We start from the raw sequence: 13,031 nt of genomic DNA, 5'->3' as shown, positions 1-13,031 counted from the left end.
TGATTGATTGACTGATTGCTTGATTAACTGATTGATTCTTTGGTTTTTGGTTGCTCGACTGATTGATTGATTAATTGATTGATTGATTGAAGGCATCATGAAACAACCCGCCCCCCCCCCCTCCCGCCCACAAACGCACACCCCAATCCGACAAACCACGCACCAATCGAGGAAAAACTGGCAACTCAATTCTAGTATTGAAATGTATATTAATGGCAAAAGTTCACTCACTGGAACACTGCACTCCAACATCACTCATGTTCCTAATTGATTGATTTAGCCTTGATGGCTTGCACTTCAAAATATGTGATTCACTTCCTTGACACTGAACATCTTTCAACCATCGGGACCGTTTATCTTCTCTGTACGACGGGGAGCTATAGGCTGTTATGGCAGCACCACAGGCCAGCTGTCTGCAAACCACATTCGCATCATATAAATCCCAGAACTGATCCTGCACTCTACTCCAGTTTCCATTGCGGTAAATTTCCACTGTTCCAGAGCAGGAACTGCCACCATCCACCAGCCTAAGCTGTTTGTGATCTGTTGCAATTGTAAAATAAAACTTCAGGTGTCCTTTAGGGAAAAACACTACGTTTGCTTTATAATGTTATTCAGCATCCGAATATTAATTGTTAGTCAATATAATGAGAGAGTGTGAAACATCATCATGTATGATTGCCATTCGCCTATCACAGCACATTCGTAAAACTATAATTCAATGGTATCAATAATTCAATGATATCGGACGTTTGTACTTCAATGGAGTAAGAGACGCTTACGGACAGCGAGGCATATTGTAATTTATTTAACAATGTGATATTAAAATTGACAATTATTGATTCTATTTATCAGTAAAATGCACTCACCTGAACAAAGAACTCCCACATCACTGCTGCTCCTAGAGGGTGAAGCCACTGTGGAAAGTGGGCAGTTCCAGATGTGCGTCTCAGTTCCGACACACTGAACATTATTGATCCACACAGGTCCAGTGCCTTCCCCGTACTGGGAAAAGTTGTAGATTGAAATAACAGAGCCACAGTTCAACTGTCGGCAGATGACATCGGCATCCGATACATTCCAGGAATCATCCAGCAATCTGCCCCAGGTGCCGTCATGATAAATCTCCACTCGCCCATCACAACGGCTCCCACCGCTCTCTAACCGTAAATGCCACCGTTTACCTGCAACCATTTCAATCGACAATTTTTTATTCAAAATTTGTGAGAACTGAAGTCAAGATAACCACAGCTACTGATTATTAAAACATGGCCGTTTGTGTTTGACAACACACCTGACATCGTGACTTGAAAACTATAATAAAGTAGAAATAACAACAAACTTTCGCAGTCTGCAATGTTGCCCGATTTACGCAACAAAAACAGACAATGACAGCAGCCTCCAGCCCAATAACTCAACAAATATCAATCTAATGCGTTAGGAAGGTAAGACACGCTACCAACAGGAGAAGAATGTAAACAATTATTGCAATTGTAGCAGAAGAGCTTTGTGGTAACATCAGGACCAGCCTACAATGTAGGAGTGAGGCGTTCCGCCGTGACTCAGGAGAATATGAGGCTGCGCTCTCGTTTGTAAAGACTCGGGGTAAAGTTGCTCATCTTGAAAATCTAAGGAAGTCGTTGATTTGTTTTGTGCTCAGTTTTAGCGACTGAAATTGTTGTCACCAGTGGTACTTGAGTAATATCTTGTCATGCATGCTATTCTTATATTAGATCGATGTTATTTATTTTAAAAATGTGTGAAAGATAATGTCTCAACTGTTTTATAGTTATTGGCTTTTCGTCTATAAAGCAGACAGTTACTATACTTTACAGGCTACCTCTTGAAGCGTTTTGAGACATCTGAACTACTTAATAAGTCGCTTTGTCAAACAAATGTTTATTATTATTGCACTCACCCGAACATGCAACAGTAACGTCATGGTCATGTGTGCAGCTGAACTTCTCCCAGAATGAAACAGGACAGTCCCACAGTAGGGACTCGTTACCAATACAATTGAAGTGAGTTTTCCAGATACGATTTCTTTGTATCCCAAACTGTGCTTCGGGACCAGTTGACAAAGCAAACCCGCAATCCAGTTGCCTGCATAGCACATCAGCATCTTGTAAATCCCAATAATAATCACAGATGGAACCTGATTCATAATCGCGCTGAAGTTTAACTCTGCCAGAACAGTTGTTGTTTCCACCGATTAACTTTAAGGAATGATATTCTGTAGTGGAAGAATTAACGAGAAATAGATTATTATTACCAGAATAAAATGAGTAACACAAAGAAAGGCCTTAGAAATTAGTGATTTACAGAAACATTTGTTGCAGACAGCAAGCAAATGAAAGCTGAAACAATGATCAGGTATGTAGTCTCAGAAATCTACATGTAGCTTCATGTCGGGTGACTACGGTAGTGTTTCAAATATGAATTTACCTCCAAGTGTTTAATCTGGCGAATAAACAATACAATATTCAACTATTCATGCACGTTATTAGGGCATCACAGACTGTTTAACAGCATCTGCTGTGCAACAATCTGAGAGGATGAGCAGCCAAGTTATGAGATAAATCATAGTCTATAAGCGAGGTTTATAATCTTTCTCTATTTTACAGTAATTTGTCAGTTTGACACAGAATGCGCAGAAGCAACATATCTTTGGTATAGAATGTTATCATTGGTGTCGTTCCCTCCTTCCGTGTGGCTGAAGAGATCGACAGTGCAGGAGAATTTTTTCAGTGCCCCGTGAAATGCTTTGTATAAATGATTATTATTGTCAGTGTCTGACAGTAGAACATGATCAATTATGTTGAACCACGTGTCGTACTTCTCACATGGTGATAATTGTTGGTCCTGTTGCCCATCCCGATTTTCCCCATTGTTTAATATAAAAAGTAATTTAAATGTCAACCACGTAGAGCATATTCTGTTTAATAATGTCCCTAGGTCGATGTCATATATGTTGGCACTTTAGTGAAACCTGTACCTGAACAGATTATGCCACCGTCTCGCTCGTGTCCGCAGGCAGGCCGACCAATAACAGGCCCTGATCCTTCTCCAAAGCGAGAGTCACCGGATACTGATACAGAAGATCCACATCCCAAATATTTACAAATATATCTTGCCAACTCCATGCTCAGGGTATCTCCACAAACTGACCCCCAAGTCTCCTTGGTATACAGCTCTACTCTCCCCATACAGCGGCTGCTTCCATTCACCAGTCTGGGACTTTCAGTTCCTGCCAATTATAGAAAATGTATCATCATCAAGGATGCTTTCAACGTTATATGCAATAAAATACAAGAACTGGTATTAATCTCGCGCCCTGCAGACAACGTAGTGTCCCAGATCGCTTTTTAATGCCATATAATTGCGAACGGGTTGCTTTGGTCTTTCCCAGTTTATCATCAGATATGCATGGAGTGATGCATACTGGAGACGTTGATATGGTGTCCAAAAGGCCACAGATCCCATAATCTCATCAGATTATGTATCTAATGAAAATAATTCATACTACATCTGTTTGTGGGAATCTGGTGGGAGAAAAACATACCCTGTGAAAGGAAATAATCTGTGGTTTGCGGAGCTTTCAATTTCAAAAGTCTGTTTAGAATCAACTGAAGACATTAAGCATGTGTATGAGGACGTGCAGTAAGCTTTTGACTTCCTTGGGAAAAGCTGGAGGAGTCAAGCGAAATATACGTTTGGGGACAGAAGACTCCAGTCCAAATGTTGTGGTTAAATAGTTGGATATGTAGATCTGAAGAAATGCTCGTGGGATCCAACAAGGATGGCTTCGGTTTTGTCACACTAATTTGACATAATTATTGCTCATCAATACTGATTGTCTAGGCAGTCGGTTGTGGCAGCAGAGTTTTGGAGTGATGGAAATTTCAAATTCAAGCATTCCTGATAAATGGCTTTTCTCGTCGGGATGACGTCCAAAATGTCTTCTCTGGATTCGATGAAGAATTCAATCTTTCTGTATTTTCTTGGTGGAGAAAATAGCATTTGTGCCCAAACTTCAAGAAATGTTACCAAGAGTGGTGTGGGGATAACGAGGGGACGATACTCCTGTTAGAACACTAGTTTGTTGATCAATTACAAATTTAATTTCAGATTTCAATAATCCTTATTTTTATTATTGCAACATTTATGACAGTAGGAGTCTCAAAGCTCTTCACAAGATCTACTGTAAAGTTTAATGAATGTGCATTGTCTGAGACAGATAACTCGGTAAAGGGAAAATGTGTTTCAACTAAAACAACAACTTGTAATTATGTAACACATCCAGGATCGGTTAACAGTGGCTGACCCGGAGTCGGGGGGTGGGAGTAAATGACACCTTAGCCAAGTGACTCAAAATCAGAAAGGAGCTGGCCAGGCGTAGCGATTGAGTGATTTTATTGGATGACATACTAATCATTACCATAAGGACACACTGCACCTTTGAATATAAGCCTTTCACCGGGATCCCTAACGTATGGATTAAATAATAATAATACACTCACATAGGATATGTGATACAATCTTTATTAGAATTTGTCAAGTTGTGTTTTACCGAAGATAGGAGGACTGAAAAAAATGATCAGAGAATGATTTACCTGCGCAGATGACGCCGACATCAGAGGAGTGTGACCAGGAATAGTGATACCACGGCCATGACTCACAATCCCTCAGAGTAGACTCACTCCCTCTGCGCCGAACATCCCACGTCACAACGGGACCCGAACCCCTCCCAAAGTGAGCGCCTCCTGGTGCTGACAACGCGTCTCCACAACCCAACTCCTTACACACCACAGCCGCGTCCAGCATATCCCAACCATAATAGCCAGAGTCATCCACTGTGCCCCATTGTCCGCCATGGTAAACCTCCACTCTCCCGGCACACGGGCTCCCTCCATTCACCAGCCGCAAAAGATCTGCTAAATGATCACAGGCAACAAGCGTTTGTATTTGCTTCCCAAGCACGTAGGATGATCATAATTATAAGAATATTCCTCATAATTTAACCTGGCTGCCGCGTTTGCCTACACAATCACTATTACTTAGATTAAGCGGATGAAGAGGTTTGCAGTCTGTATCAATGCGTTGTATCAAATACAGAGGAAATCATGAATGGGAATTCATAATGTTTTACAGAATAAAATACTTTGAAATGTGCACATGTCCTCATATGTCCGCTGGCACCTACAGGTTCAGCGCGATGAGGGACAAAGCTCTTCCAATTGTATAGTTCATACAAGAAGATAGGTAAACGTGAACTGGAATCTACGTTTTGATGGTCAACCGTGATTCCTCTTTTGGGTCACATCGGAAAATCTTACTATTCGAGAGTACCTACGGTCAACTGCCTCTTTCTCCAGGGTCGGTGTCGCCTGCAAAGCGGAGCCATTGAGGGATTGTCTTAGATGAAATATTAATCGTTACTCTAAGGACATACTGCGCAATTCATTATATTTGAGTTCCGGTCTGAAAACAAGTCTGATTCAAGGATTGAAGCCACTCCTTAGTAGAAAAAGAGAGAATAAAGAAAATGAACATTGATCTGCGCCGGAGGTTGAGTATTAGGGGGCAGCGTGACACCCTAAAGCTAAGGGATTTGAAAATAATGAACTGACATAGTGCGGAATACAATCATTAACACTGTTTCTCAAACTGTGGCTTACCGAAAATAAGGGGAGATATTAAAAAACTTCATGGAATGAATTATTTACCTGTGCAGATGACGCCGGTATCATAGGAGTGTGACAACCAGGAATAGTGACCCCAGGAACCTGAAGGACATTCCTTCAGGGCAGACTCACTCCCTTTGCACTGAACATTATACGTCACAACGGGACCTGAGCCCCTCCCAAAGTGAGCGACTCCTGATGCTGAAAGTGCCGCTCCACAGCCCAACTCCTTGCACACCACAGCCGCGTCCGCCATATCCCAACCAGAGCCACCAGAACCGGAGCCAACAACTGTGCCCCATTGTCCATCGTAGAAAACTTCCACTCTCCCAGCACACGGGTTGTCGTCATTTACCAGCCTCAAACGATCTGTTTCAATCACGCAGGATGATCATAATTATAATAATATTCATCGTACTGAACTTAGCTGCCGCATTTGCCTACAACATACACAATGACCGTTCTTTACAGTAGCTTCTGTGAAACACTGGAAGAAATGTAAAGGCTATGACAAAATATCATACCTGATGCAAAGGTAATCAATGATGGGACTTTCGCAATGCTTTTCCGAAAAATATAGGTATGAAGTTTATGCAAATATTAGGTTTATTTACCATTTGTACCTTTAGCGGTGTGTGGGACAGTGGTGCTAGGCTTCCATAATTAGTAAACGTGGACTGGAATTAAGGTGTGGCTGACGGAACGGAAGCCAGGTTGGAGAAAGTTGTAAAACAATGAGATGATTCGAACATACCAAAGTCGTGTTACTGAGGTTTGTATTAATGTGGGATAAAATAATGTGGGGTAGTGGTGATTCGCGACTTCTTTTTCGACAAGACTGTCAATGAATATATTTTAAAATTGTCATGCTCAGAAGGAGGACAGGAATCGCCTTCAAGTTCCCTCCAATGTGGGGTTAAAGACAAGCAGATGAAATATTCCTCGCAGTTCAGTATTGTGTGGGAGAAAAATAACTCGAGGACAGACTCAACATGAGGTGAATTGAATTTGTGGGTTGGGTCAACATCAACAGCAACAGCATCTTGAATTTATGTAGCGCCTGTGACCCAGGTAGAGTCTATGAGGAATTAATATGGTAGAGGTTGCCCTGGAACTCTCGAACTCTCTTCCGCAATGCATCCTCCTTGTCTCCTCTTTTGGATCACATCGGATGACCTACGTGTTCGACCTCCCTCTTTTCCGCAGTTGGTGCACTGCTGTCACAAGAGCACTGGGACGCAACCCTGCACGAGGGGCGTTTTATAAATGCAAGTTGTTGTTGGATAGGTTGAGCTGGTACACAGCTGGGGATGAGACATGAGTGTGGTGTAAACATCATAGATAGGGGAGTGCCAGATTGCGATGTGAGTGGTGCGTGAGTGACAGGTTCGTGAAAAGTGATCCATTTTGTAAACGGAAGCCAATCGTGCCTGCCAAGTATAAAAGAGGCAGCACATTGCTTATACTGGATAATTAGCTCCTATTATGTCGGGAAAATGGTCCTTAGCTGGACAGATGCTGCTTGAAGTTGGTGGCAAAGTTTTATTTAATTATAATTTATGAATGTTGCGCTGAGGAGCGAATAATTTAAACAAAATAATATAATATTCACATTGTTTTTTAGCTTGAATATCTGCTTGTTGGCCTGAAACGCGAAAGATATCGCCAGTTAAATATTTTACAAAATTGGAACGGATGATCAAGTCTTCTGAACTATTCAAACTTCCGCAATCGTATTTTCGAAAAATAAAGGGTAAGCCGAGGCTGTGCCCCTTCAACTACTCATTGTTGCGCTACTGGTCAAATAGAAAGATAGGACTTAAATTTAGGTGATAAATAATAACGAAAAATTAATAATCCTTGCATATTATACAACGCATTTCACGTCTTCTAGTCATCCCAAAGCACGCTTAATGAACCACAACAACAAGATTCCATTTATAGAGCGCCTTTCACGTCGGGAGGACGTCGCAAGGCGCTGTACGGTTGGGTCAGGAACCGAGCATGGGGGAAGTCGTCAGGGTGAGGGAAGGGAAGGGAGGGAGCGAGGAGGGGGTAGAAAGTCGAGAGGGGAGCTGAAGGCACGGTCAAAGAGAAAGTTCTTGAGACCAGCCTTGAAGGAGGAAAGGGAGGAGGCAAGGCGAAGGCACTGGGGGATAGAGTTCCAGAGCCTCGGGGCTGAGAGGCTGAAGGCCCGGCCACCAATGATAGGGCGGTTGCGGCGGGGGGGGGGGGGGGGGGTGGAGTAGACGGGAGCCAGAGGAACGGAGGGTACGGGCAGGTAAGTAGGGTGATAGTAGGCCGGAGTGTCAGGAGAAAGCAAGGTCGTCAATTGTAGGTGAGGATGAGATTCTTGAATTCGATCCTCTGAGGGATGGGAAGCCAGTGGACGCGAGCGAGGGCGAGGGTGAGGGCGAGAGTGAGGGTAAGGGCGAGGGTGGGAGTGATGTGGTCACGAAGCCTGGTGCGGAACAGTAAACGAGCTGCAGAGTTCTTTTGTGGAGTCCTGTAGCTCAGTGGTTAGAGCACTCGCTTTGCACGTGAGAGACCTGAGTTCAATTCCAGGCAGGGCGAAACCTTGGGCAAGTTTCCTTACTCCACACGCCTAATAATAATCCCTCCAAAAACAAAAAACAATAATAAATTGGTCATTTTCAATCTACGACTGTTTGTGGGACATTGCTGTGCGCAATTGGCTGCCGCGTTCGCCCACAAATATACAGTCAATTCACTTTGCAGTGTGTTCTGTGAAGCGCTTTGGGACGTCCTCTCGACGTGAAAAGCGCTATATCAAATGCAAGGATTATTATTATTATTAATGACCTGCAGCTTGTGGAGAGAGGTCCCGCGAACGCCGGCGAGGAGAGTGTTCCCATAGTCCAGCCTTGAGGTTTTAAAGGCGTGGACCAGAGTTTCAGCAGCTTGAGGGTTGAGGTAGTGCCGTAGTCTGGCACTCCTGCCCCCACACCAGTTTTAAGCCTCGTCTTTCATATACATTTCTATAGTGATACGTAAGCGTTGAACCTCAGCAATTCTTTCCTCCCCTCCGTCCGGCCACATATGGCTTAAGATGAGACAACAAAAAACAACCAGAACAATTTAGAGATATATGGCACCAGTTGAAACACACAATGATGCCGTTATGTCTACAAACTTTCTTGTAGACAAATCTACATCCCAACAACTTGAATAAATTAATCCAAATAATTTAGTTAGAGCGAGTTGTTTTGAACACAAAGTGCCTATCTGTAGCTCTGATAGATTTAAAATCCATAAACGTACTGTAGTGGCAATTCGATGAACACCTAATTTATCATGATTTTAAAACGAAACATGTTTTAAATCAAGAAAATATTCAGTTGTCTGGCACTAAATGTGTTTGAAGTTTTCAGATTGCTTCAAACGAGAATCACACAAAGCAATAGCACCCGACAGAACACAGTGCAGCAATTACTTTTGTTGCATTTTCCTCCTCTTACCGCATAGGCTTTCATAAACATTCTTTCATTAACTTGTTTAATATTTTCCTCATTTATTTTTGGTTAGCCTGCTGTCTGACACAATCAGAAACCCATCACCAAGCTAAAGACAGTCCAAAGCAAACGGACATTTTCACACATCACACCCACATATGGAAATCTCAGATGAAGGTTGTTGGAATGGAATGCACATTCTCTCCCTCGAGGGACACGTCCTGTTTACTTAATTTCTGAACATATTAGTTCCAGTTTGAGGGGCGGCGTAGGGTGTTGGCTGGCGTGCGGGAGCGTGGGGATAGGGGGGTTGGGGGTTGGGGGGTGGGGAGTGAGTGGCACCATGACACGCAGACTAGGGATTAAATAATAATAAACTGACAATCTGTGGAATGCAATCTCTATCAGGATTTCTCAAACTGTGGTTTGCTGAAATATGAGGCCTGAAAAATATGATCGGAGATTGAAACATTTACCTGAGCAGATGACGCCGGCGTCATACGAGTGTGAATACCACATAGAATAGTGACCCCAGGTCTGTGACTCGCAAGCCCTCAGAGTAGACTCGGTCCCTCTGCACTGGACATAATAGGTGACAATGGGACCTGAGCCTTCGCCAAAGTGAGCGTCTGCTGAAGCTGACAGCGCGGCTCCACAGCCCAACTCCTTACACACCACAGCCACCGCCTTCATATCCCAGCCACGGCCACCAGAGCCATAGCCATACACTGTACCCCATTGTCCATCGTGGTAAATCTCCACTCTCCCGGCACACGGGCTGACTCCATTCGCCAGCCTCAACTGATCTGCAACAAGCATCACCAACAACATGCCTTTGAATTTGATTTCCATTTGCGCAGGATAATCATAATTATAATAATAAAACTTGTACTTAATCGGAAGCGCTCTGAGTCGCCGTCCGGCATTGAAGGCGCTATATCAATCCTAGTTGTTTTTGTTGTAGCTCTTGCATTTGCCTACACAGTCATTGCTCCTTACAGTAAATTCTGTGAAGCGCTGGAAGAGTTGTGCAGATTGTGTCAAGGCATTATATCTAATCAATGATGGGACTTTAACGATGGTTTTCAGAACATGATAGATTTAATGGAGGTGCACATTCCACATGTCCTCATATGTTAGGTGACATTTATAGGCTTAGCGGAATGTGGGACAATAATAATATGTTGGGATAATTGACACGAGACGAAAGTTAAACGTGCAATGGAATCGCGGGTTGGATGGTTGGATGAGAGAGCAGTATGGGGAAGCGTGTAAATTATGAGACGGTTTGAAGTACAGGACTAGGATATAAAAATTGTGTTACTTAGATTTGTTTCAATTGGTTCTTACGTAAGGTGCAGCAAGAGGGATCGCGGAGTAGATCCCTTCAGCTTCCATTTATACACTTTTCTCAGTGAAAGAATCAGTTACTCTACATTAAAGTTTTCATGTTGACATGGAAGACATGAATCGCCTTGAGCGTTCCTGAAATATGAGGTTAAAATTCAGACAATCAAAGGAATTACTCCTCTGAATTCAGTATTGTAAGGAGAGAAAAAAGACCAGGACAGACACAACGTCAGATGTATTGAAGTTACGGGATAGCACGTCACAGAGAAAAACAATATCTTCCTGTCTTCTTGTATATATGTAGCGCCTTTCTCCCGGAATAGCGTCTCTGAACAATGAATTGTGCAGAGCTTGTCCAGAAACATTGCAACACTCTTCCTCAATTCCTCCTCCTTGAATCCACGTTAGCTTATACAGGAAGAGCTTCTCTCGATCGGTGTCCAACTATTCCAGGCGCTACCGTGCTTTCGGGACTCTATGTAAATGCATCTTGTTGTCGTTGAGGCCGAAGACAGTGGACAGATGGGGCTGGTCGAGGAGTGGGATATATGCAGGATGATTATTAGGGCATCATGTGTGTGACACTTGAGTATCAGGGATCGTTAAAGATGTCCGTTCTGCTAATGGAAGCCAATGGATCTTTGCAAGTATAAAAGCTTTAGCAAGCTGCATGGACAGCCCTTTGGCACCTTTAATGCCGGAAAGGTGGCTCTGGGCTTCGGTTTGGTGGTGCTGTTAAAGATTTGATTTAATTGTATTCTATGAAGTTTTTGCTGAGGAACGAATAACTTATCCAAAAAATACTCACCGAGTTTCTTAACTTGACTATCCACTCGAGGACCTGGAACGAGAAAGTTTTTGCCAGTTACATACTTTTGAAATTTAGTTCTCATGATGAAGTATTATGATCTATTCAATCTCATTCTCCATAACATTATTTTTGACAGAGAGAGAGAGTGAGCCACGCGGAAAGCCCAGTCGGTTCTATTTCCACTGCTCAACGTTGCGATCATGTCAGAAAGAACGTTCAATTAAGATGATACATATTTAGCGAAATAAGGTCAAAGCCTTCACTCCTGACCGAGCCTGACACAATATACACAGTGTGACTAAATAGTCGTGATACAATTACAATGTCTAGTACGTCTCGGAGAAATGGTGATAAAATATATTATATATATATAATATGCATATTCAACGTATTTATATATTAGTAGTATTTATACTACAACTATAGTAATCCTTGCAATAGATATTGCGCCTGATCACAACATTGAGACTCCGCAAAGCGCTTCACAGAACATGCTGTGCAGTTTAGAGAATGTGCCATTTGAGGGTTAAACGCTGCAGCAAATGTGCACCGCAGTATCCCACAACAGGACAAAAATTAAGTGACCAAATTATTATTTTGTAAGGAGATTTGACGTCTTCGAGGTGCTTGTATGGGTGGTTGTGTCGGTGTATGTGTTAGGGAGAGGGATGGGGTCGAAACCACAACCTCCTGACTCGGAGGCGAGAGAGAGTGAGATAGAGAGAGAGAGCAACAACCGGAAAATGCAACCGAGGACGAAAATTAAAAATTCTTCAGCTGGAAACTTATTAGCTGTAAATATATTAGTAATTTTAAATCAATTTTATAATTTATTAATCGCGTTGTCAAAGATATGAAAGATTGCAACTAGCGAGGACTTGCTTAATGTTAGATGAAAAAACAGATCTTTCTATATCCCGTTGAACTGACTTTGCAAACTTAAGGATAAAGGATGTTTTTAACATTCACCATGAAGTATCTCGTCACTGAGACGTCTGAAACCGCTTTACAGAATATAATGTAACGTGCAATGACTGTGAATTTCTGCGGGTGAAACGCAGCAACAATTGTGCACAGCAGTATCCCACAAACAATTTTGGATTAATTGAACACATTTTTATTTTTGTGAGAAGATTTGGCTACACCCTCTCAACAACTCTCCTACTCGCGGAAATAACCCTCGCCCGTCTCCCCCCCCCTCCCCCCAACCCAATCGCTGAGCTTGTGCGTTAGCGTGGACGGTGAGGTCAGAGTCTCCGACGTGCGTGTGTGTGGTTGTGCAGTTGAGTGAGTGTGTGCCTTTTGAGGGTTGGTGGGGGACGTTTCGGGAGTCAAACCCACAGTCAAACAAAATTATTATTTTTTAAGATGATTTGGTGTCTAATGCGGCGATCTCTCATTCCCCCTGATTCCCTTTCCAAGAAACCCCCAACCACTGCCGCGTCCCCTCATCGCTGAGCTTGTGAATCACTCAGGACTGGGAGATCAGAGTCTCTGACTTGCGTGTGTGCGGTTGTGAGGTTGTGTGAATAGGTACATTTTGAGGGTTGGGCGTGAGGGTCAAATCTACAACCTACTGACTCGGAGGCGAGAGAGCGACCAAGCGATAGACAGCAGGAAACGCAACCTATAGCGGAAAATAAGACATCTGCAGCTAGAATTTTTTAATTACTAAGGTGTTACTCATTTTAGATTATTTTAATTAATTTATTA

At 42.8% G+C, this 13,031-nt stretch overlaps 1 protein-coding gene across 1 annotated transcript; it reads right to left on the bottom strand.

Moving 5' to 3' along the window:
* Positions 1-223: 223 nt before the first annotated feature.
* LOC121851477 (scavenger receptor cysteine-rich domain-containing group B protein-like) lies at positions 224-10,009 on the bottom strand. The gene is made up of 4 exons (XM_042345357.1): positions 9,634-10,009; positions 5,727-6,053; positions 870-1,184; positions 224-543 (listed from the first exon to the last, which is right to left on the bottom strand). The coding sequence occupies exons 1-4, from the start codon at positions 10,007-10,009 to the stop codon at positions 224-226; spliced, it is 1,338 nt and encodes a 445-aa protein (XP_042201291.1).
* Between the last annotated feature and the right edge of the window lie 3,022 nt (positions 10,010-13,031).

This window comes from Callorhinchus milii, unplaced genomic scaffold (genome assembly GCF_018977255.1).
Source record: "Callorhinchus milii isolate IMCB2004 unplaced genomic scaffold, IMCB_Cmil_1.0 Scaffold42, whole genome shotgun sequence".
Classification (NCBI taxonomy): Eukaryota; Metazoa; Chordata; class Chondrichthyes; order Chimaeriformes; family Callorhinchidae; genus Callorhinchus; species Callorhinchus milii.
The sequence above is the reverse complement of the archived record's forward strand: the minus strand, read 5'-3'. Positions and strand labels throughout refer to the sequence as shown.